General features: G+C 41.2%; 1 protein-coding gene across 1 annotated transcript; it reads left to right on the top strand.

The window, feature by feature from the left end:
- Nucleotides 1-230: 230 nt before the first annotated feature.
- NRIP3 (nuclear receptor interacting protein 3) lies at nucleotides 231-25,703 on the top strand. Its single transcript, XM_043580601.1, has 7 exons — nucleotides 231-534; nucleotides 17,892-18,053; nucleotides 18,551-18,633; nucleotides 20,785-20,924; nucleotides 22,121-22,173; nucleotides 22,300-22,394; nucleotides 22,678-25,703. Exons 1-7 carry the CDS (start codon nucleotides 361-363, stop codon nucleotides 22,691-22,693), a joined length of 723 nt encoding a protein of 240 aa, XP_043436536.1. The 5' UTR covers nucleotides 231-360; the 3' UTR covers nucleotides 22,694-25,703.
- Nucleotides 25,704-26,307: the final 604 nt, after the last annotated feature.

The raw sequence follows: 26,307 nt of genomic DNA, 5'->3' as shown, positions 1-26,307 counted from the left end.
CTATCCCGGTCCAGGGGATGCGGGGCACCCGCAACAGGAGAGGGCGGTGGGATAAAGCGGCCGTGGTAGAGCCTCGGCACTCTGAGTCAGTTCAGCCAGCGTCACCCCTTGTCGCCGGTCCTTCCCTTCAACGAGGTGCCTCAGAGACCCGCAGCGGCCCGCGGACGCTGGGGAGCCGTGAGCAGGGAGGGGGCGCTCCGCTGGCCCCGCCCCTCGCGCGCGCACTGGCTGCTCCCCGTGACGTCACGCTCGGCTATAAAACTCTCGGCGCGCGCCTCTCGCGGCGCTGGAGGAGCTCGAGGCTGAGGGCTGCTGGGGAGAGGAGAGCGACGCGGACGCCGGGCCGCGGGCGCCTCAGCGATGTTTTACTCAGGGCTCCTCAGCGAGGGCGGCCGCAAGGAAACGGACATGCGGGAGGCCGCGTCGCTGCGGCAGCAGCGCCGGATGAAGCAAGCCGTGCAGTTCATTCATAAGGACTCCGCCGACCTGCTGCCCTTGGACGGCCTCAAGAAGCTGGGCTCGTCCAAGGACACGGTGAGCCCCCCGCAGCCGCGCCACCTGGGGATGCCCGCACGCGGCGACCGGTCACCGTCGCGCCGTGCGGTCTCCCCGGGCCCGCCCTTGGCCGCTTTCACTGAGTCACCCGCCCGGCCTCCGCCCCCGCCTCCGCCCGCCGCTGTCCGCTGTCTCGCTCTCGCTGGCTCGGATTCCTGTCCATCCAGCATCTCCCTGCTTCGCTTTCTGTCGGGATTCCGTCGTAGCTGTCTTTTCTAGCTCGCGCTGCCTTCCGCTTCGTGCTTCTCTCTAGAGTAGGAGACCCTGCCCTGCCTTCTGGCCCTCTGGTCGCCTTTCCTTCCCGTTATTCTCATTCGTAGTACCGAATTCGATTGCATGGGGCTTGAGCCTCGCCTGGCCGGGCTGCCTGGCCAGTCCAGTGACCCAGACAGAGGTGACTCCTTAATGGGTGTGGGAAGGAGAGGAAGAAGTGGGAAGGGGGGTTTCTTGGCAGTCACCATACCCAGATGATTTTGTTACATCCATTTCCCCCTTTGCCAAGTCTACTTCTCCGTTTGATTTTGGGCTTATCTACCTTGACCTTCTTCTGAGGAGGGAGAGAGAAAAAGGGTCGAATGTGAAGGTTTCTTGAACCCCAGACATCTCTTCATCATTCTCATCCACCTCTACCTCCAAAGAGTGGATACAGGCAGCCAGGCTGCTCCATCTCGCTGGCCAGCTAACGTGTGGAGCTGGAGCTGGCGCAGGCTTTTTTTCTAGCAGGGTCGTTCTTTGCCTTAAGAAGGAGAAACTCCAGGACAGGAGGTCTGGGTTCAAAGACCATGCTGTCCTCTCTAGGAGGGCGGTGGATGGTTCAGGATTGCTAGTTTAAAGAACTGTGCTTGACTCTCATCCTTCAGTCACTGTAGTGGAACTGGGCCAAATATATGTTTAGGTTTGCAGTTTTATCTGGAGTTTTCTTGTAGTTTACTTGTTTTCTTGAATTTCACAACCACGGTATTATCTGGGCAATAGGTTATGAAGCATTAATTAAATGTCTTTTAAATGAGGTAGGTGGTCTGTATAATTTTTTCAGAATTTTTTGAGATTTTGGAATATTTAATTTGGCATTAATTTGGTATGATATTTGGCAGAGAAAGAAAGGTGTCAGCCTGGTTCACTGAAATTGCCACTGCAAGCCCTAGATAGTATGGAAGGTAGAGCTTCTGAATCCACTTCCTTTTTTTTTTTTTTTTTTAACCATGACTAATGACACACAGATTCCAATATCAGATTTGCCCTCCCCCATTATGATAGAGAATAATTTTAGTTATTTTTGAGCAGGGAAAGGCTATCCAGTTATTTTTCTCTGATTTTTCCAAGGTATGTTACAGGATAGTTAACCTAATTCATACTCACTCAGAATCGTGAGTGACTGAAATGCATTCCTAGAAAAAAGGTAACTCTCTGTCTTCCCTTCTTTCACTTTAAAGTGGTCTAGATTCATGTAGCAAACCAGGTCTAAATCTTACCTTTAGGCCAAAATAATCCTGGTTCCTAAAAGCTTCAGGAACCAATAAAGAGGGAAGTATTTAAGAAAAGGAGTAAAATGTGGAATGTTTTTCTTGCCCTTATGCTGGATATAAGAAATGATTGACATTTGGTTGTCCTGGGCTGTCGGAGTTCCCTAGCCCTGAGGAACTACCACTCTATCCTTCTGCTTAGCATTCCTTGTATTACTTCATCCTGTGTAGGAAGAATTCTGTCTGCTTTTCTGACTCCAGTCTGTGTCACTGGAGTCACACAGGAGCTGACAGCATAAAACATAGGCAGTCAGTTGGAAGGAGGACGCATCCTCAAGAAGCAAGTTATTGCCACGGATATGATGCATAGCAGTTTACTGTGAGACCTTGAATTAGGATTCACACTTTTTCTCTGAAAAAGAGAGAAATCCATTGCCATGGATTTGATATCCCTCTCTCACTGTTCTCACACTCTTAATGTGAAAATGATTACACAGAAGAGCTAGAACAGGTCACAGAAACCAAGGCAGATTGGGGTAGGGAAAGAAAAGCTATGAGTACTGGGGTGAGGTGGCATGATTAAGCTCTCTTGAAACTGATGTTGCTGCCTCAGTACAATCTAAGAAATAACCTTAGAAGTACCCTATCACTTCACTTTATGCCTATGTCTGGTAGTGTAGACAATGACTGAATTTTCTTTCACCGAAGTGAAAATTTGAGCCAAAACTAATTGATATGTCTGTGGTACAACCCCAATAGAAGAGGAACGAGAAAAAGAGGGAGATGGGGGAAGGAAAAAATTAGGTTTTTGTTGTTGTTAATGGTACAGAAATAAAGAGAGGACAACTTAGTTTGAGATTTCTTTTTTTTTATTTTTAATGTTTATTTTTTTTTAATTTTTTTTAACGTTTATTTATTTTTGAGACAGAGAGAGACAGAGCATGAACAGGGTAGGGTCAGAGAGAGAGGGAGACACAGAATCCGAAACAGGCTCCAGGCTCTGAGCGGTCAGCACAGAGCCCGACGCGGGGCTCGAACTCACGGACCGCAAGATCATGACCCGAGCTGAAGTCGGCCGCCCAACTGACTGAGCCACCCAGGCCCCCTTAATGTTTATTTTTAAGAGAGAGACAGAGAGAGCGTGTGCAAGTAGGGGAGGGGCAGAGAGAGAGGGAGACACAAAATCTGAAACAGGCTCCAGGCTCTGAGCTGTCAGCGCAGAGCTTGACGCAGGGCTTGAACACACAGACAGTGAGATCATGACCTGAGTCAAAGTCAGATGCTTAACTGACTGAACAACCAGGTGCCCCAGGGCAACTTAGTTTGAATTGACTTGGGTTTGTGCCAGTGAGGAGATTGTGGTTTGTTTTCCTCACCCTAGTGACCTATATTAGAATTATACTGTTGGGTTTTATGAATTATCTACCTTTTAACATGCTGTTTCTGAAATATTCACTATTTGATACCAGCCTGCCAACTTTTTTTTTTTGGATTGGCAAAGAGCACCTGTAGGCAATAAAATGTGGTCTTGTTCTCTTGGACCCAGGGAAGTGCCTTTGTCCTATTCCTGTTTATGTGTAGTTGGCTGTGACAAAGTCTGCTGTGGATATAATGTTACTTCTTATGTCTGGTTACCTTATTTTGTTTATCCTTTCATTTTGTGATTTTTTTTTCTGTATTAGATTAAGAACCAAAATCAAAGATATGAATGAGTAATATTTTATTTGATTTATTTTTTTTTAAGTTGATGAAGTTGGAGAAAAAAATTTCTACTCTTGGAATTTTGCCTCTTGTAATTTCTTTTGTCTTAGCTACCAGTTTCATAAATGTTCTTTTCATTGAGGTAAGGACTTTTTATTTTTAAAAAGTGTTTAATTTTGAGAGAGAGGGAGAGAGAGAGAGAGATCTAGAGTGCAAGTGTGTGTTGGGGAGGGGCAGAGAGAGAGAGAGAAAAAGAGAATCCCAAGCAGGTTTTGCACTGACATTGCAAATCCCAATGCAGTGCTCGATCTCATGGTGATGAGATCATGACCTGAGCCAAAATCAAGAGATGGATGCTTAACCGACTGAGCCACCCAGGTGCTCCAGGACTTTTTAATTTTTAAAAACAATGCTGTCAAATAGCTGTCTTTCCTACATGATAATATTATTGACCATCAGGTTATATCTTTAGTTTTTCCAGCAATAGAAAGAGTTTTTCTCTTCCATCTATGATTGAATCTACTTATAGCCAAATGCTTTAGAAAAACTCACTAGAATTAGGAATGAAGGCTGCAGTAAGGATGGTAGAACACAGCAAAGCCACCTGACCATGAAATCACTAGTCCTATACTCTGAGCATCTGATCTACCTGATCACAGAATGCCATAAGACATCCCTACTGGTATATATTTTGAATCAGAGAACTTTTGGAGCCTTAGAAGAGAAGCATGAAATACCAGTATAACACCAGGATCTGGTGAAAACTGAAGAGTCAGAGCTATGATTGTATCAATTATAGCAAACATTATATGAACACTTGCTGTGTTCAGGACACAGTACTAGGTGCTCAGACCACAAAGAAGATAGCAGTTTCTTTCTACAAGAAGTTTATAAATCAGGGGAAGGACAGGATAAATTAATTTAAAACAAGTAAATGTGTAGTATATCAAGTGGCAATAAGTGCTATGGAGAAAATAAACCAGGGTAAGGGGAATAGAGAGTACAATGGCCAGGGTAGGGTGGAGTGGAACCTTGTACTTTATACAAGGTGGTCAGGTAAGGCCTCACTTATAAGATTACATTGTAGAAGATATTGAAGGAAATCAGAGAGCAAAATATCTTGGGAAGGAATGTTTTAGGCAGAAGGAATAGAAAGTACAGAGGCCTGAAGTGTCAGTATGCTTGATGTGACTGAAAAACTATAAGAAAGTCATTGCGGTCAGAGCAAAATGAGTAAGTGGGAGGGTGATAGGAGATAACATCAGAGAAATAGTGGGAGGCCAAACTACTCAGGACCTTATAGGTCATTGTAGATTTATTTGGCTTTTAATCCGATATGGGAAACCAGTAGAAGACTTTGTACAGAGGGGTGACATGACATGACTTATTTTAGAAAAAGATTTCTCAGACTACTGTGTAGATTAGGCTGATGATGGGCAAGAGTAGAAGCGGGGTGACTGATTAGGAGTTTTGTTATCTAGTAATCCAGGCGAAAGATGAAGGTGGCTCAGAGCAGTGAGAAAGCAGTGAAGGGGACAAGGAAAGATCAGGTTCTTGAAGGTAGAACTGACAAGTTTAGTTGATAGATTGGATTAGAGATCTGAAAGAAAGTAGTCAAGAATGACCTTAAGGTTTTTGATCTAGCAGTTGGAAGAATAAAGTTGCCATTTACTGAAATGGCTAAGACTACAGGAAGAGTAGATTAGGGATATGGATTAGGAATCAGGAATTTGATTTTTGAATGAGTTAAGTTTGGGTTATCTCTTAGTTAATCAGGAATCAGGTGTAGTTGTTGAGTAGACAGCTCCATGAGAAGACAAATAACACCATCAGGAAGCCTATGCTTGTTGCCAAGGTGTTATAGTCTATAAGCACTAGAGGAGTTCAGTGGAAGAAGTGATTACTTCGGCTCAGTGTGGCAATAGTAATGGAGATCAACATCTGATTACAATGTCATCATTTCATAGTGAGTCAACTGACTACAAGATGTTATGGAGAGGAGGTTGCCAGGGTGTGCCCTATAGAACCTCAGAGCAAGAACTTTACAGTTTATCTGGTCCAGTCCCTGCCTGTGTGAATCCTTCCTAACAAAAATGCAGCCTGCCATGGGCACCTGAGAAACTGCTCAGACTAATCCACAAAGCAGATAACAATCAGGAATAGGGATCTTCTCTTTGAAATAACATGTCCGTGAGCTACACAGAAGGTCTGGAGCAACATAATGGCCTACCTTAGACAGAGCCCCATTTGTTGTTGTTATAGTTGTTGTTGTTGTTGTTGTTGTTGTTGTTGATTTTAGAGAAGAAGAGAGCAAGAGCAGGGGAGAGAGGCAGAGGGAGAAAAAGAGACTCTTAAGCAGGCTCCGTGCTCAGTGCAGAGCCTGATGTGGGGCTCAAACCCGTGACCCTGGGATCATGACCTGAGCCAAAATCAAGAGTTGAATGCTCAACCAACTGAGCCACCCAGGCGCTCCAGTCCCCATGAGTTTTTGAATAAATGCAAACCCACAGACAACTTGTCTATGTTCCCATGGGGGTAGAATGGGTCACATGTTATATATGCAATGAATAAACAAAGAAGAGAAGGCACAGATACTAGTGCTCTTTTATTTTTTTTATTTTTTTTTTTAATTTTTTTTTCAACGTTTATTTATTTTTGGGACAGAGAGAGACAGAGCATGAACGGGGGAGGGGCAGAGAGAGAGGGAGACACAGAATCGGAAACAGGCTCCAGGCTCTGAGCCATCAGCCCAGAGCCTGACGCGGGGCTCGAACTCACAGACCGCGAGATCATGACCTGGCTGAAGTCGGACGCTTAACCGACTGCGCCACCCAGGTGCCCCACTAGTGCTCTTTTAGATTTCCAAGGCCTGATAGATCTGTATATTCAGCTTGAAATGAGAGTCAATCAGGAGTCCATGTTTATCCACAAATTTTAAATGAGGACTAAATGGAGTAGGATAATTTCATGCCCTTTTAGGGAAAAAAAAAAAGAATGGTAATCAGTTTCAATTTTAAGCTGAGCATGAGGATTTTAAATATGTATATACATATATATATACTTACTAACATTTGAGTGCTTACTCTATACCTGATGTGGTGTTAAATGTTCATATGGATCATCTCATTTAATCCTCACCAATGCACTACAAAGTGCTTACTAACTTGAACTCAACTTTGTCTGACTCCAAGGTATGTATTTTATTATTTTTTTTTATTTTTTATTTTTTTGGAAGGTGGCAGGTTTAATAAGCAAAAAGAACTCACATATGAGGCTTGTCTTGGGCATCAGTAAGACAAGAAGACTCTTGCACCTGCCCACCAAATCTTAAAAGTTTATTGGGAGGCCTTGATTAGGTTCACTTACACATACCATGAAGGTGTTCTCAACACATCTCTACCTCAACACTGTCTATGTTCTTGGAGCAGCCTCTGGGAGTGGGAAGGGCAAGTGGAATTCACATTCCGAGGACAGGGGTGGGGGTAAGAGCCTTGGATGGTACAGTGCCAGCTCATGGGTCAACCCAGTGACCATATCTTTTCCATGACCTTCCCCAACATTTTATAATAACAAATAATCCTAATTCCTTTTCCCATCTCTTGTGTCATTGCCAGTATTAATTTCATTTCACCTATACATAAGAGTATATCAGCATCTACTATATAAAAGCATTGTATAAAATCATATGTAATAAAATATATTGTTGCTATTATAATTTTGAAAAAAACTGTTATTTGTTACCTTAATTAAGAATAAAAAAAAGGAAAGGCCTTATTTTAGTTTCACTTATTGCTTTTACAGTACTCTTCCTATCTTTATATAGATCCAAGCTTCTGACATGTCATTTTCCTTCTCTCTAAAAAACTTCTCTAATATTTCTTGCAAGGCACATCACTGGCAACAAATTCCCTTAATTTTTGCTTTTCTGAGATACGCTTTGTTTCTTTTTCACTTTTGTTTGTTTGTTTATTTTGAGAGAGAGAGAGAGAGAGAGAATGCACAGGTGAGCAAGAGCAGGGAGGGGCAGAGAAAGAGGGAGAGAGAGAATCCCAAGCAGTGCACTGTCAGCGCAGAGCCTGATGTGGGGCTCCAACTCAAGAATTGCGAAACCATGACCTGAGCCGAAATCAAGAGTCGGATGCTTAACTGACTGAGCCACCCAGGCTCCCCACTTCTTCACTTTTGAAGGATAATTTGGCAGGTACAGATTTTGAGATTAGTGGGAGTTTTCTGTCAACACTTTATTAATTTAATTTATTAATTTTATTTTATTTAAAAAAATTTTTAAAAATGTTTATTTTAGAGAGAGACAGAGAGACAGAGCATGAGTGGGGGAGGGGCAGAGAGAGAGGGAGACACAGAATCCAAAGCAGGCTCCAGACTGTAAGCTGTCAGCACAGAGACTGACATGGGGCTCGAACTCACAAACCATGAGATCATGACCTGGGCCGAAGTCAGATATTTAACTGACTGAGCCATGAAGGCACCCCTAATTTTAATTTTTTCAATATAGTTGACACACAACGTTGTACTAGTTTCAGGTGTACAACATAGTGATTCAACTTCTCTATAGGTTATGCTATTCTCACCACAAATGTAACTATCATCCATCACTATACAATGCTATTACAGTATCATTGACTATATTGCCTATGCTGTGCCTTTTGTTCCCATGACATATTCATTGTATAACTGGAAGCCTGTATCTCCCACTCCCCTTCACCCATTTTGCTCACCTCTCCCACCCCCTTCCCTCTGGCAACCATCAGTTTGTTCTCTGTATTTATAGGTCTAATTCTATAAAGCATATATTTTAAATACTATTCTAAGCAAGGGTTGGCAAACTTTTTCTATAAAGGACCAGATAGTAACTGTTTTCAGCTTTTTAGTCCAGTCTCTGTCTCAACTACTCAACAATGCTATTGTAGTGCAAAAGCATCCATAGACCGTAAATGAGTGGGGTTGGTTGTGTTTCAATAAACCTTTATTTACAAAAATAGGTATCAGGCTGGATTTGGCTTACGGACTGTATTTGCTGACCCCACTTTCAAAGTGGTTCTAGTTGTGGTTCTATTGCTAGCTAGAAACCTTGGGTCTCTCTTCTGGGAATAAAAGCTACAAATGGGAGAGACTTATGTAATTTCAACTCTATTGTCTGGTCTGGTCTATTCTGTGGACCACAAAATTCCATTAGTTTGATTCTGTCTGGCTTCAGTGCAGTATAGGTAAAGGGATTAAGAAAGTGGCCTTAGAAGTTCTTGCTCAAAACATGATTTTGTGGCATTCTGCAGTATAATCTACTTCCTCTCACCTCACTTTTCTTCCCACTCTATAGCCTGATTAGAAGAAGAGATATTTAAGCAGATTGGGTGCCAGATTGAGGAACCTCAGCTATTTCTACCCAGAATACAACACTGCCCACAGAGTGCATTTCCTTCAGAAGCTCCTGATAATAGTGAAGGCAGCACATTTGAGCTTGCTGCTAAGGTTTAGATGCCTAAACCCTGGTTAGGGTTTAGCAGCCACATTTCAGGAACAGGAGAGAACCAGGGACTGCTTAGGTTAGTAGTACCTTGTTGAGGTAAAGCATGAAGCAAGATCCATGTCAGTAGGATGACTGGAGAATTATGTCCAAAGGTCACCAGAGTGCCTGTAGCACCTTTCTAACTAATTACTAATGTGTGTCTTGAAGGACTTCAGGAAACTAGAATACAGTTCTTGGAAAGCCAATTTTTCAATAAACATAAAAATAAACCACCTAATTTCCTAAGCAATAGTCAAGGAGTGGGAAAGTAAATTACGAACTATGTAATGTGTAAGTATTGAAGGGATTCTGAAAGAAAGATCTAGATGATGTTAATCAAGAAAGGCTTTTTGAAGAAGTAAAGAGTAGAGATTTGTTTATTCAGTACTATATGAAGAACTAGGGGTATAGCTGTGATCAAGACATTTATGGTCCCTGCTCTTGTGGAATTAACAACCTAGTGGGGAAGTGAAATAGTGAACAAGTAAATAAGCAAAATAATTGTGGATTTATAATTACTATGAAAGAAAGAGTAGAATATGTTAATAACTGAAGAGGTGGGGTACCCACTTTAAATAGTATAGTTGGGGGGGCATCTTTGATGAAATGACATTTGAGCTGAGACTTGAAAAAATGAGAACAAGCTAACTATTTGAAGTGTTAGTGGGAGAACATTGCAGACAGAGGGAATAACAGGTGCAAAGGCATTGGAATGGGGAAGAGTTTTTGAACAAGGAAGTATGGATGAATAAAGGGAGTGTGGCATGTATATGGTATGTAGATGGAGGTTGGAGCAATGAACAAGAACCAGATGATGCAGAACCACATAGACCATGGTAAGAAGTTTGAATTTTATTCAAAGAACAATAGGAAGCTATTGAAGGGTTTGGAGTAAGGGAATGTATTATCCAACTTATATTTTTAAAAACTCACCCTGGTTGCTATGTAGACAATGAACTGGAAAAGGATGAAAGAAGACGCAGAAGATAAGTTAGGAGTTTTTTTTGCAGTTCAGATAAGAAGTGATGAACCAACATATAGAAGCAACCTAGGTGTCCATCTGTGGATGAATGGACAAAGAAAATGTAGTATATATATAATATTCAACCATAAAAAAGTATTAAATTTTAACCATTTGTGACAACATAGATGACTGTGAGGGTCATGCTAAGTGAAATAAGTCAGAGAAATACAAATACCATATGATCTTACTTATAAGTGGAATCTAAAAAACACAACAAACAAACAAAACAACCAAGGTCATAGATACAGAGAACAGATTGGTGCTTCCTGGAGGGCAGGGGAGCGAAATGGATGAAAGTGGTCAAATGGTACAGACTTCCAGCTATAAAAAAATAAGTCATGGGGATATCATGTCCAGCATGATGACTATAGTTAATACTAGCGTACTGCATATTTGAAAGTTGCTAAGAGGGTACATATTGAAAGGCCTCATTATAAGGAAAAAAGGGAAAAAATTATAACTATGTATGGTGATGAGCGTTAACTAGAATTATTGTGGTGATCATTTTGCAGTATATACAAATATGAAATCATGTCATATACCTATAACTAATATAATGCATGTATAATGTAATTATACCTCAATATTTAAAAATTGCATTGTTTAAAATAAAACTTAGAGGATGAGGTCAATTAAAGTTACATTGCATTTTTAAGGTCTAACAAGCTTTGAAGGTTTTCTGCAAGTATAAAAGACAAAAAAATGATGATGGCTTGGATTAGATTGGAGGTAGTAAAGATGGGGAGGAGTCGATTAATTCCAGATATGTTTTAGAGAAAGCAACAATGGTACTTTGGGATGGAAGTTTAGGGAAAGGAAAGAATCAAAAATAGATGGGTGTATGGTGGTGCCATTTTACCAAGTTGGTGGAAAGGGAGAGATCCAGAATGTTAAAACTGAACAGGACTTGGAAGCTCAAACAAACTTATTTTATTACTGATGAAGAAAGCAAGGCTTGAGAAAAGTAATGCCTACCAAGATTAGTGATTGGCCCAAGATAATATATGACAACTGATCATTTTGCTGAAAGTAGAAAGTCTTCCTGGAGGAATAAAGATAAGTTTGGGAAGGAGGATGAATGGTACTGGAAGATCTTTAATGTTAAATTGAAGATTTTGTGTTTGATATACCTGGCCAGAAAACCTCTGTAGGTTAAGGAGACCATGAAACTAGTCTTTTAGGAGATTTCTTGGATTTAGCAATAACAGTAGAAATGGAGAGGGAAATATAAGGTGTTAAAGAGGTAGCAGAGTTTCACTCACCGAGATAGGGAATAAGGGAGAAAGTTCAGGTTTTGTGGGAAAGATCAGTGCGACAAGTTAAGTTTGAAAGTGCCTGTGGAATGTCTAAGTAGAAAGTTCAAAGTGGCAGTTGGATCTATGAGTCTAAAACTCAGAAGTGAGATCTGGGCATGAGACAGCGTCATCATCATAAAGGTAGTAATTTATGCAATGAAAGTAGATAAGGTTGCCCTGAAAGAATATGTAGAGTGAAGAAAGGACCAAAGACAGATTAGTGATTTAAGAAACGAGCAGAGGTAAGGGAACCAGTAAAAGAGATAGATGCCAAATAGAGACAGAAAGGTGGTTTTAGAAGCTAGTGGAGTGTGTCAGGAAACATGGAGTGGCTGTGTTTTGTTGCAGCATTGTTTCTAATGGCAGACATGTAGAAACAATCTAAATGTCCATCAGTAGTTAAATAGTTAAATTGAGGTATATTTGAACCACAAACTCAAATGTCTGCAGAGGATATGCTGTTTTAAAATGCAGAAAATAGGGCAGATGTAAGAGAACAGGTGCCAAGGTGGTTACCTGCCTAAGTTACATTGTTGGTGCCTGTGCATACACGCATGCACACACACTTTGGTTTTTGCATGATTGGGCTGATACTGTTGGATAGCTAAATCATCACCCATTCTCAGACCTTTTCTACCTGCATGTCTCCTCTATAGAGATTAGAAAAGCTGAATTCTCTCCCAACTCCCTTTGCAGTTAAGACTGGACATGTGAATTCTGATCAAGAAGATATAGGGAAAATACTGAGGGAACTTCTGGGAAAACTTTTGCTTTCCTGATGAAAGGGATAGATGGCACATTGTCCCTTCATCCTTCCTCACTCCTTGAGGAATATTTATATGACCATGAAGGGATATCCAAGAGTACAGAGACAGTAGCCCCGAAATTGTTAAACTGCTGAATTATTGCCAACATCTGTCTACCTCCAGACTTCTTGTTATATGAGAAAAAACACACTTCCATTTAAGACATTGTAATTTGGCTTTTCTTGTGGCTGAACATTTTCCTACTATATGGGGTATACTGTTTCATGTAATGTTTGTTTTTATAAAAGATACATTTAAAAATTTAGACTATTCCTTGTGTAGGGATCTCTATATATCTAGGTCAATGGTGATATTATTATTTCTTGACTTAATTGATTTTATCATTATCTATTGATTTTCTACCATAATAGGTAAGGGTTTAATTCTCTTACACCTCTTTATTATGTCCTCTCTCCTAATATACTAATATTTTGTTAACTGTTTTGGGTCCAATCAGCATTTACTGCTTAGTAAATAAGAAACTGGAACTGTTCATATTATTCACAGCTGGGTCAAATAATGTACTGTATTTCCTTTCTCATACAAATATTTGCTTTTCTCAAAATTAATAGTTGCCAGCTTATTTTTTATGTAAAACTTAAATCTCCAAGTACCTTAAAACTGTAGATGATATACCAGGTCCATCACTTTTTTCTTGGAGACATCCTTCCTGGAGCCCTCCATCCTCTAATTTCATTTTGGACTGGTTGCTCTCAAGGCCTGTTATATATCCTATATCCTAGACTTTTCCTTCAGCATCATTTTCAGAATATCCTTTGCCTCTATTCTCTATTGGATCCTTTGTTCTTGGACCATATGATTTTTTTCTTTGTTCATTGGTTTCCCTCACTTTGGTGGAGCATGTCCTTCAGTAGTTTCTTAACGATTCATGGGAAATATCTTTCCTGAGTTTTGATTGATAGTTTGGCTAGGTTAGGAAACTATGCACTGTCAAATTTTTAGAAAGTATTATTCCATTGTCTTTTAGCTTCTCTAGTTGTCCCTATGCCATTTTGGTTCCAAATCCTTTGTATTTGGATCATCTTTTTCTCTTTGGAAGATTTTGCAATCTGTGTCACCCATAATATTCCAAAAATTCATAGTGATGTGAAATTTTGTTGTGGGCCTTTCTTCTCTTACTAGATGAGGCTCTACGTGGATTTTTCAATCTTTAAATCCATATCCTTCAGCTCTGGCTTAGTATGGTACTCCATCCTCACCCTTAGCTGTTCTAGAAATCTGACAGTACATAATTTCTAAGCCTAGATAAACTATTAACCAGACAGAGGTTTTTTGATTTACTATTTAAAAAAGAATAAACTTTTGGCATACTTCCCATTTGTCTGGGTCAAGTGGGAGTTTTATGAAGCCTTTATACTGATCTATTTCCAACCCTCTAACTGTAGAGGTTCTAATACCTCTAACTCCTCAGCCTTTTCAGAGTTTTAGTTTGAGTAGGAAAACTGCTTTTACAGCTAGACCCCAAAAATATAATAGCTCAAACATAATAGTTTATTTTTTCTTAAGTAACAGTACTAGTAGAAAGGCCAGCAAGACAGTCTTCTTCCATATAGTCATTTAGGGACCTAGACAGTGGCTCTTCTGACAGTGGCTCTTCTGTCTTTAACATGTCACCTCTAAAGGTTGCCCGGGTGGCTCAGTCAGTTGAGTGTCTGACTTCAGCTCAGGTCATGATCTTGCTCATGGGTTTGAGCCCTGCATCGGCCTCTGTGCTGACAGCTCAGAGCCTGGAGTCTGCTTCAGATTCTGTGTCTCCCTCTCTGTCTGCCCCTCCACTGCTCATGTTCTGTCTGTCTGTCTCTCTCTCTCTCTCAAATACACATTAAAAAAATTTTTTTGAATGTGACCTCTAAGAAGGTTATCTTAAGGATCATTTCCATTCCAACCAGTCAGAAGAGAAAAAGAATGGAGGAATCTGCACAGGATATTTTTATGGATCAGGTCTAAAGTGGTACATGTCACTTCTCACATTCTGTTGGCTAGAAGTCAGTCATATGACCATGCCTAACTACAAGGAAGTTGTACTGCACAAGAGAACATGGATTTTGATGAACAACTGGCAGTCTTTGCCACTCTAACATTGTATGGCGTGGAATGGTGTGAAGCTTTCTTTAGTCTAGGTCAGTTACCACTTTTCTGTTTGCTTCTCAGATTCCACAATCTTGTCTCTTTTTGTCTCTTCTTTTTTGTTATTGTTGTTTCCTGTATATTGTTCTTTTTGTTCTTATAGGTTTAGGCCTTTCTTATTCCTTGACTATTATTTTAGTGCAATTTTGGTTGGGAGCACAGGTAAATATGCAGTTGCATGTCATTTAAAGCCTGTAGGCATAATAAAATGACCACAGAAAACTATTTCTGAGGTTCATGTGGGTTTATTGGCTGTGAATTTTCAACTCCTAAACTATATTATGAATACTTTTAGTTATGAAATTGAACAAAGAGAATTATATGTATGACATAGAAAAATGTCTTTCAAATATTAAACAAAAGTAGAAAATGTTAGAACTGTGTTATAGTATGATCTTATTTTTGTATGTGTTTGTATATGTACTAAAATGTTTGGAAGGATATACTTCTAAATTTAATGGTGGTTATTTGTAGAGAGTGGGACTGAGGAATGGTTGAGTTGAGGGACACTCCCTTTTGATTTTATATATTTCAGTGATATTTGAATTTTTTCACTGAGCATGTATTGTGTTTTAACCTTTTTTGGTTACTAAAGAAAAGAACACATAAATTGTCAGCAGGGTCAAATGCCCCAGAGAACTCAAGGAAAAACGAAGGCTGAAAAATATCTACCAGATTTGGAAATTAGGAGATTATTATTGGTGTTGAGGGATCAGAAGTAATCTCAGTGAAGAAAATATAGGATATCAGGAAATAGACATAGTGATTTGGGGCTTCTTTAAAAATAGACTATTCAGTGGGGCGCCTGGGTGGCTCAGTCAGTTAAGCTTCCACATCTTCATTTTAGCTCTCATGGTTCGTGGGATCAAGCCCTGCGTTCGGCTCCATGCTGACAGTGCAGAATCTGCTTGACATTCTCTCTCTCTCTCTCTCTCTCTCTCTCTCTCTCTCTCTCTCTCTTAAAATAAATAATTAAACTTAAAAAAATGGACTATTCAAGACAAGGGTGTGATTAGAGGAGGATGTTGAATTGAGGGTCTGAGGTTATGTGGAGTTTTCTCCCCAATATATGAGCACTTTGAGTATGTTTTATAACCTGTGGAGGAAGGATTCTATATGGAGGGAGGAAAATTCAGACGAGCAATGACTTCAAGGAAAATAATTTCAGAATTTTCCTCATCTGTCCAGTGATGATTAGACTCCTTTGCAAGATTAGGAGTAGTGAGGTAAAGCCATGTTCAGCAAGACTGATGTAGAAGGAAAGCCCCAAACTTTCAGTGAGCAGGGCTTTTGTTAAATGGCCTTTGAATCCCTTCTAGTCTTCAGTTCTACAAAGGTAGTTTATCTGAGTTGGTTCTGCTGAGCATGGACTTGATCGAAGCAAACACCCTGCTTTGATATGACTTGAGCTAGGAACCAGGCTTATTAGTGAGAGAGATAAGAATGAAGAATTTCTGTTTCTTTTGAGGAGCAAAGCATTTTCCAGTGTCACATCAGGAAATCTGACAGAGTTAGCACTTCCTCTAGCTCCTTATCAAGTTAAGAAGCTCTCATTTTCTTTTTAAGTGCCTCTCTCTCTCTGTCTCTCTCTCTCTCTCTTTTTCCCAAGGATACTAATTTAGAATCTGTTTTGCCAAGAGTCTGTGTATTTTGGGAATCCATTTCTTCACCTCACCAGGGTTACAGTGAGTCATGGCTCTGACTCCATTCTTCCTCAGAAATTGTAAGGTGGTAGATAATTAAGACCTTATCCAGTTTTAACCCCTTTCTTGGGAAAATTCTAGGCTCTAGGCTTCTAAGAGTGATCCTCTTCGCCCTAAAATTGGAGAGGCACCTGGTATGTGTTATATAGAAACTTGGAGTTAGACTCTTTCCTCTGAGAGATTTTAAATATTATTGTAAACTGAGGATAAGATTCTTGTGTATAGAAATTACTCAGGTCAAATGAGTTCTTATCAAGAGGTAACCTATATTTTCTACAGGCCACTTTGTGTAGAAAGAGCAGAGCATGGGGGCGCCTGGGTGGCTCAGTCGGTTAAGCGGCCGACTTCAGCTCGGGTCACGATCTCGCGGTCCGTGAGTTCGAGCCCCGCGTCGGGCTCTGGGCTGACAGCTCAGAGCCTGGAGCCTGCTTCTGATTCTGTGTCTCCCTCTCTCTCTGACCCTCCCCTGCTCATGCTCTGTCTCTCTCTGTCTCAAAAATAAATAAATGTTTAAAAAAAAAATTAAAAAAAAAAAAAAAAAAAAGAAAGAGCAGAGCATGGATATGGCTGCCCTATGAACTCTCCAAACAGAATTTCTGTCAAAGAGCAGACTTGAATTCACATTCCTCATTCTGCCTCCTAATATTAGGTATCCTGGCATAGATATAAGGTCTTATTAAGTCTCCTGTTTATTGGTCAGTCGCTTCCCCTTTTACACTCCCACTTTTTGGCCCATTGGAGAGAGAGAGAGTGGATAACAAGCATCTGACAAGGTGCATCTTGAGGTCCAGAGGATGTCAGTAAGGATTAGTCCTATGGGTTCTGCCAGGTTCCAAAGTGTCTCCTGAGAGGGTTGCTCAGCAGGTATGGATTCCTCTCTTCCTGCCCCAACCACCCCATGAGTTGCCTAGCCGACAGGACAATCAGGTCACGAAGGCATATGAAGACTGGGTCCAAAAGATGAGACTGTAAGGGAGTGAGACTTGAAATAAAAGTGGGCAGGGACATCTGGGTGGCTCAGTCGGTTGAGCGTCTGACTTCAGCTCAGGTCATGATCTCACATTTGTGGGTTTGAGCCCCATTTTGGGCTCTGGGCTGACAGCTCGGAGCCTGGAGCCTGCTTCGAATTCTGTGTCTCTCCCTCTCTCTGTCCCTCCCCCACTCACTCTCTGTCTCTCAAAAATAAATAAACATTAAAAATTTTTTTTAAAAAGAAATAGAAGTGAGCAGAGCTTCTGACAACCAGTACTGGGTAGGTTTCTTTGGTCTGTGAGAATGAGCTGCCTCATCTGTAAATTACCTGGGAGGATACATTTCTTCCACATAGACTAAGGTCACTTTAGCCCTTGTAAGGGAAGGGAAGGCAGTAGGCCTTCCAAATCACAAGGGTCCCTCAGTTCTCTTTAGTCATAGAATATTCACTGGCCCTATCCACATTTTCCAATGTCCCACCTTGCTCTTTAATTCATTCAGGGTGGCCTACTGCAAATTGATTCATAGTACCTGCTCTGATAATACCAATGAAGTCTCTACTTGAAGGAAGAATAAATAAGAAGCAAAGGTAGAGCGCAGTTATGTGAGGTTCCTTCATTACTTCTGTGGGACCTGGGGGACAATAGGAAAGGGGGGAAATGACCTGTCACTAAGATGCCTCTGCTTTCTATTCCTCAAGCAACCTCATAACATTCTGCAGAGGCGCCTCATGGAAACCAACCTGTCTAAACTTCGAAGCAGCCGTGTTCCTTGGGCCTCCAAGACCAACAAACTGAATCAGGCTAAGTCTGAGGGACTAAAGAAGTCTGATGATGATGACATGATTTTGGTTTCTTGCCAGGTAATATTCTGAGAGTAGTTTTTCCAGGGTTTTCTGGAATAGGATTTGGGCCCATTGTGATCCCCATAGTGGGGCCCTCTCCTCCAAACTATAGAGTGTGGGTCTTATCATGGACTCACCATAAGTGAGTTTTACAGGAAGCATATGCAGCATTTTTATGCATGTATACCTTTATGGGAAAAAGGACCAAAGCTTTCATCATATTTGCAAGAATGCGTAACACACACACACACACACACACACACACACACACTTAAAATTAAGAGCTACTTGGTGTATAGAACTATAAACACACAAAATTCTTTGGGATCCTCTGTCAGCTCTAGATTCAGCAGGAAAAAAGCTCCCTAAAGGAGATTCTGCCATGGATAAAGATGAGACATTACCAGCCCATAATGGTGAGATGCTCTCCAGCCCTGCCTTTCATATGACATCTGCTTGCTCCCTTCCCTTTTGCTTCTCTAGCTCCTGCTGAACAGTATGTTTCCTTTACACAGTGTGCTGGAAAGGATGTGAAAGCCTTGGTTGACACAGGCTGTCAATATAATCTCATCTCTTCAGCCTGTGTGGATAGACTGGGGTAAGTAGCCACTTGTACTGGGTGGGAATCAGATGCTAATGCACTCTTTTCCTGAATCTATTTTGAGGTTAGAGATGGTGAGGGTCTCTACCAAGGCTCCAAGAGAAGTGTGCAGCGTTCAACTAATCAGCTGGAATTAGTCCTTAGTAGAGGGGGCATGGTAGATTCCCAGGCACGTGGGAGAAATCAGTGAGCCAGGAAAGCCTCAGGTTTTCCATCAACTCCCACCTATTAATTTCTGAGCAAAGACTTTGAGGGTCTATAATGAGAGAGTGTGAGATCCTTGGTTCATTGTTTGCCATGGCCTGATTCTGATATGTGCCCTGCCAGGACAACAGATTAGAAGGAGCTGTCCTGTTGGTATATCCCAGATGAGTAAAAGCAGGGATGCACTTTATCTTAGCTTACTCAGCGTACTTCTGGAAGCCATACTGCCTGTCCCAAGAAGATAGAACTTAGAATAGGATGGCTATTGCTGCTGGGCCTGAACCATCGTAGGTGTGATTAGCTAGCTGTTTCTTAGTGCCTTTCCTCTCTGTAAAGAACACGTGGGGCGCCTGGGTGGCGCAGTCGGTTAAGCGTCCGACTTCAGCCAGGTCACGATCTCGCGGTCCGGGAGTTCGAGCCCCGCGTCAGGCTCTGGGCTGATGGCTCGGAGCCTGGAGCCTGTTTCCGATTCTGTGTCTCCCTCTCTCTCTGCCCCTCCCCCGTTCATGCTCTGTCTCTCTCTGTCCCAAAAATAAATAAACGTTGAAAAAAATAATAATAAAAAAAAGAACACGTAAAATCAAATCTTACTGCTTCTCCAGCTGGAGATTGGGTGTGAAGCAGATACTTCATATATTGAATGTCTTTGGTTATTAACAGCTAGAATTGGGTTCTTCCTCTTCTGGTCAGAGAAAGTCATTTTGTATCTTTCCTCCTTTTCAGTCAATGGGTACTTTTATTTCTTTCCTTCTTCCTTCTCTTTCCTCCTAAGTAGCAGGGGGGCCCTAAGGTCTAGCCCAGAATTGGAAGAATCAATCCAATGTCATTTTCTACTTTTCTAGCCCTCAGTACAGCAAATCATTCCCAGCTCAAATATCTTTATTGAAACAATCACTAGTGTAGATAAAATGGTCCATTCTAAGCTACTTTCAAGATGTTCATATTCTTAGGTGGGACTGGAACAAAGCTTGGTTTGTATAGTTAGTGACCTCTGCCACCTGATCTGTTTCTTCTTGTTTCTACCCTGTCCTCACCCTCACCACCACTGTAACTCTTTGAAGCTGGCTCTGTGGGATTTGTACACTGATATTTAGGCTGGTGGGAGGAGCCCAGGACACAAGTGCTCCTGTGGGAAGAATCCTGAGCTTTTTTATGTGGTGAAGAGGTGAAATACAGTGCAACATGATGGTTCCAGAAAGACTAATAATGTCCTGATGCATAATTAGGCACCAGTCTGCCATGGTTCCAGCAGAATTAATAACCATCTGTAAAACTGCAGTTATTTTTCTTTTGGATGAGCTATAACACCAAAAGAGAGGAAATGGAGTAATGCAGAAGTATTGGCACAGAAAGTCCATAATTAAGTTTTTATCCACCAACCCATAATAGCTTGGGTGCTAGCTGTTCCAATCAGCTTATATAACTGTGTAAAACCTGGGTGCTGTTCCTTTCCTTTCTCCCCTGAAGAAACAAGTTAAATTAATTATGAATTTCTCCATGATATTCCTTGCTGATATCAATATCAATGTGATTACCAAATAAGTACCAGCATCCACTAACCTTATATCCTAAGACTGATGAGGATAAACTGCCCTCTCTGAGGGCAGTTAGCTGTTAACTAAGTTGTCTTGCATATAAGTGGGGATTTTAGGATGCAGAATAGGATTTTCTGAGTGTATCAACTTTCATTTACACCAATGCAGATAGTGACATAGCTTTTTGAGAACAGCAGCTAAATCTTTCAGTTTTTGTATCCCCTGGCATAGGTAGGACAAAATTCTGAAACAAGAAGTATAGGCTTTCTAGCACTTTTTTTTTTTTTTTTTGGTAAATTAAACCCAGGAAAGCCTGGAAAATTACACCTGGGGGCCAGAAGGTAGAAATTGCCAGATTTTATCAAAAACCTCTGCCAACGGGATTCTGATAGTTTCCTCTCTGATGCAGACTCAAGGAGCATGTCAGGTCTCACAAGCATGAAGGAGAGAAACTTTCTCTACCCCGGCATCTGAAAGTAGTGGGCCAGATTGAGCACCTGGTGATCACACTGGGTTCCCTCCGTCTGGACTGTCCAGCAGCTGTGGTTGGTGAGTAGAATTGAAAGTGGGACCTATGGACCCCTTTTGTAAACCCTCTCCCTTCTTCCACCAAACCCTTGTGAGGTCTCATGCCTGTAAATAACTGACTTCTTCAAAATCCCAGGTTTCCACTTTTTCTGTACTATAGACTTGTCCCAATTTTTACTCTCCAAAGTACCAGATGGGCTCTGAGCTACATTCAAGACATGTTGAGAATCACTAAGAAAAAGGAGTGTGTAATTCAGGATAAAAAAATTTAAGGGTAAGAAAATAGACATTTTTGTGTGCCAGTGAAGATGGTTCCTGAAAGCTTTCCCTGAGCTATTGGAGGTAGAAGGCAAGATCCTCTTACTCCTTTGCCATAAATCACTTTCTACTACCTCTTGTACTTTCCCTTATGTAGTCTCGTCTACACTACTGTAAATCCTGAGTTTTGTCTAAAGGCCTTTGGCTTTTAGAGTTTTTTTTTTCAATATATGAAATTTATTGTCAAATTGATTTCCACACAACACCCAGTGCTCATCCCAAAAGGTGCCCTCCTCAATACCCATCACCCACCCTCCCCTCCTTCCCACCCCCCATCAACCCTCAGTTTGTTCTCAGTTTTTAAGAGTCTCTTATGCTTTGGCTCTCTCCCACTCTAACCTCTTTTTTTTTTTCCCTTCCCCTCCCCCATGGGTTTCTGTTAAGTTTCTCAGGATCCACATAAGAGTGAAAACATATGGTATCTGTCTTTCTCTGTATGGCTTATTTCACTTAGCATCACACTCTCCAGTTCCATCCACGTTGCTACAAAGGGCCATATTTCGCTCTCCATTGTGTATATAAACCACATACTCCATTGTACTCCATTGTGTATATAAACCACAATTTCTTTATCCATTCATCAGTTGATGGACATTTAGGCTCTTTCCATAATTTGGCTATTGTTGAGAGTGCTGCTATAAACATTGGGGTACAAGTGCCCCTATGCATCAGCACTCCTGTATCCCTTGGGTAAATGGCTTTTAGAGTTTTAAAGACCTAGGTTTGAATCTTGGCTCTATCATCTTTTAACTGTAATGATCTGGGAAAATTATTTAATATAATAAATGCTCAACAGATGTTTATTGGATGGATGGATGGATGATTAGATGGAACCCAATAGCGATAAGGCTGACTTCTAAACCAGAATGGCAATAGTTGAATCTTACTTTTTTTTTTAGAGGACAATGAGAAAAACTTGTCCCTTGGTCTCCAGACTCTCCGATCCCTTAAGGTAGGGTTGATTTTATTTTCCCTTTGATACTTACTCTCTGGGTGGGGGGTGTGGGGGGTGGGGGGGATCCTTTTGCACTGACAGTAGGATTATTGACAGTGCCCAGTGATTCTCCTTTGTTTTCAGTGCATAATAAATTTGGATAAGCACCGACTGATCATGGGGAAGACAGACAAGGAAGAAATCCCTTTTGTGGAGACAGTTTCCTTGAATGAAGACAAGTAAGTGCCCAAATGAGTCAGGTCAAGTAAAATCCACTTGTCCTTAGGTGGAGGGTTCTCATACAGGATATTGGGTTGTGATTGTTCTTCAGTCTTGCCATAAGTACATTCACCCCTAACCCCTAGAGTTCACCATCTCACAAAACTCTCTAGCCCATATTCTGGAATGAGTAGTAATGATACTGGTGGGGAAATTAAGTAGCTTTTAAACTAAAATTGTACTTGCCTTCAACCTAACTTCTTTGAATTTGGTATCATTTCTTCTATTTCTTTCTCATTTCAGCACTTCAGAAGCGTAACTACAGACTGCAGCATGTCTGCACGTATGCATACATACCAGGTTGACAGATTGAGAAACCTGGGTTTGAACCAAATGCTGTAGCAACTTGCTGTGGACCAAGTCCTTTCCTCTGATAGAAGCTCCAGGGGCTCCTTCCCACCCAGACCTCTCTAGACTTTAGTCTGTGCTTAGAGATCTTATCTGGTTATAGCCATTGTTTTTTACTCCTCTGATCACTTAATTTATAGACCTTTTGACACTGCCAGGTCTCACTTGTGGCCTACTTCTCTGCTTCTTCCAGGAATTTGCTTTTATTAGTCAGGTATAGGGGCTGTCAGGTTCTATTTCTCTATAGATATACTTGCTTCTTTTCCTATAGCTAAAATGTATAATAAACAGGAACCTGACCTTTATCTCCTTTCAGCTGTTTCAAAGAGGTGCAGGATACCTAGGTCTCAGAATTAGAATTTCTTCTAATTCATTCGTTGATTTATCAAGTACAAATTTATCTGAAAGGGCCAAGAGAGATCATCTAGTTAAACCCTTTTATTTAAAGGTCCAGAGAGGCAAGTGAATTGTCTAAGCTCTTATACTAAGTCAGTGGCAGAGGAACCTAGAGACTCAGACTTGACAAGCCAAGACTATGTTCATTCTCCCATTCTGCTACTTTTGTCTTCAGGCCTTGAGAGGAGAATGAAGAGGTGGGGGGTTGTAAAAACGCAGGGTAGGGGAAGAATCTGCTTTGGGGATGGGTGCCAGTAGGATCTGAGTAGCCCTCCCTCCTGTGTGCTAAGTCTACTAAAAGTCTCTGCACCCAGTTGTCACATATAGGGCCTTATTTTGGTGCCTAAAAACTGAGGGTACAAAGATGAATGAGATGGTCTCTCACTGTGAACTTCTTAGAGGGGAGAAGGGGGAAAGGAGCCACAGACAGAAGAACATTAATCACTTTCTGAGATGGAATTGAAGGCTATGTTAAATAATCAGGGGATCACTATTAGACATTGATACCTCCAAGATCCAGTCATTATTTCTGCCCAGTCTATTATTTGTCTGCCATGGACTCAAGTAGCTGGTATCATGAATAGGGAAAGGAGATGCAAAAAACCTGAAGAGGTCCAGAATAGAAGGAAATACTAGGTAGAGTAAGTTGGTGGAAACTCCTACCTATGGAAACCTTTCTGGGGTGGTGGTCAGGAATGAAACTTCCAGGCAGGAAACTGAGGGCTGGGAAGCTCTTCAGCTTTGCTCTATTTTAAGAAAAGAGGCAGGGTAGGAGCTGGCAGTGATAAGGACAACTTTTTCTGACTGCCCAATGTCCCCTGCCTCTTCTCAAAACATTGGAGGTCACAGGGGTATCTTGAAGCTTTTTTGTTGGGGTGTCAGCTTAGGCACACAGATACCTATAATGGAATCTCCCCTTCAATTTGGTCAAAAGTACTTGGAGAAGTCAGAAAAATACTCAGCTATATCTTTTTAAGAGATTCCCAACTCTATCCTTGCTTCATGGAAGTAGTTTCCAGCGCATTTAACAGATCCCATGTTGAACTTTGCCAGGTCCCACCTATAATCTCATCTAGTGTTCAGCTACTGCCTCTACCAAACAACTTTTTGGAACTGTGAATGTTTTTAGGCTTACAGAAGCTCCCTAAAGACTAGGAACTTGGTGACTCCCACTTGAACAGCTAGGCAGCCATAGTACAGCCTAGGTCACCCCAAGGCTCCCCTTCTTATCAGCGTCTATAGCGGAAGCAAGATGGAAAACTAAGCACAGCCATAGCAGAGGAGGCCATGCCTGAACTTCAGCAGGGGTAATCCCAGTTTACCAGCCTTCAGTGCTCCCTCCAAATTTACCACATTTTTTCCTGGGGTGAGGGAGACCTGTGCCTTTCCACTGAGGCCTCTCCACTCTCTTGCCCTACCTATCATGGCATCACTTTGGCCTGCTCTTTACCCTAAGGCTGAGTTGAAATACTTCACCCCTTCCTTCCCAGGTTGAAAATTCCAAGCCAAGCCTTGACTCTTGGCTACTCGACAGGCATATTGTAAGTTCCTTCACCTGGTTTATCCTTATTTGGATTCCTGGTGGACCAAGTGAGGCCAGAAATTCTTAGGTGTTAGAAAGATGTGACTGATTCTGACAAATTGAGTTGAGGATTATGTGGTGTCAGAGGAATGATCAGATGGCCTTTAGTGATCTTTCTGGCCTCTGAAAATTAATGATTTTCCAATTTTGGAATAGAAACAATTGGGATGATCCGAGCTTAGGATATCATAACCTCATTCAATGCAGTCAGATCATTTGAATTCACTAACCAAATAATTGTGCTTTAAACCTCAGGCTTTATAGAGGTACCTAAAAATGTCTAAAGACAATTATGGGAAGTCTTGAACTTCATTAATCTTTAAATGCTGCCAAGTTTATTATTCTGGTAGCCCATATCTCTCTGGTATTCATGAGGGAGCACCTGATCTACTTTTTGGGAGCTGGCAAGGTAAAAAAGTAAAGTTATTCTCCCCAGAATTCCCTACAAAATTCTCTCTGGCACCTCTGATTCAGGATGTGAGAAGAAAGTGTCTACCCAGGTCAGAGTCCTCAAGGCAGGGAGTAGCAGGCATTAACCCTGCAGTACTAGTACCCCCCTCATTCTTTATTAGATCTCCATCTCAAGTACAAGAAGTTTGAAAAATGTTGTTTTTGTTATTTGGTATATCTATGCCTGAGTTATTTGAGGAACAAATGTTTTCTGACTTTTCTATTTCCTTGCCCTGCACAGACCCCATCTGGTAAGATTTTCTATTCCTTAGCTCAAAGTGTCTGTAGAATGGAATGCTTATTGTGTCAGCTGCCCTGACTCTTGTGTAATAGAAGCATCCTTCCAGGCTGGAGACATGGAGGAGATGAACTGGATTCTTCCCTCCTTCTGTTGCCAAGCCTCTACATTGGCACTTTACCTGCTCAGTGTTTATGGCTGTGTTGGGTTTATTTGTGAGATTGATGTAACAATAAAGTGAAATCTTCCCCTCTGTGTGCTTGTCTGACAAAGTCTCTGTGTCAGGGCCCCTGGAAGGTGAGGGAGCCCAGGCACAGCCTAATTGCATCAGTGTTTCTCTCATAGGGTCTTCTGAACACAAGGCTTTGAGGTCCTCATTTTTCCATTGCTACTGGTCCTTTGGCAGTCTCTTACTGGCTGTATGTCCTTGGGAAAATTAGTTACCCTCTCTGAGCTTGGTTTTGTAATTTTTAAAACATTTATTAATAGTATTTGCTACACAGTATCAAATGTAAAGTGGTTGTCATATAGTCGTCCCTTAAAGATTTAACTGCATGTGAGAATAATCTTTCATGGTGGGTCAGCAGAGTGTAAGAGAATAATTCTTCCAGAAAGGGAAATATTATTTAGTTAAAATAAATAGCACAGGTTTGGGAAGGGGAAATATTATTGAATGAGCCTTAATATATATTAAGTTAAAGCCATTGCCTAAATGACATTTCAAATAAATGCATTTTACAGATGATAGAAACTTTTAAGCATTAATATTTTAATATTTAAACAGTATGATTAAAGAATCAGCAAGAAACATTTTTTAACTATGACAGTGGTTATCACAATCTAGAATTATGGTTCCACT

Source organism: Prionailurus bengalensis, chromosome D1 (genome assembly GCF_016509475.1).
Source record: "Prionailurus bengalensis isolate Pbe53 chromosome D1, Fcat_Pben_1.1_paternal_pri, whole genome shotgun sequence".
NCBI classification, from domain to species: domain Eukaryota; kingdom Metazoa; phylum Chordata; class Mammalia; order Carnivora; family Felidae; genus Prionailurus; species Prionailurus bengalensis.
The sequence above is the reverse complement of the archived record's forward strand: the minus strand, read 5'-3'. Positions and strand labels throughout refer to the sequence as shown.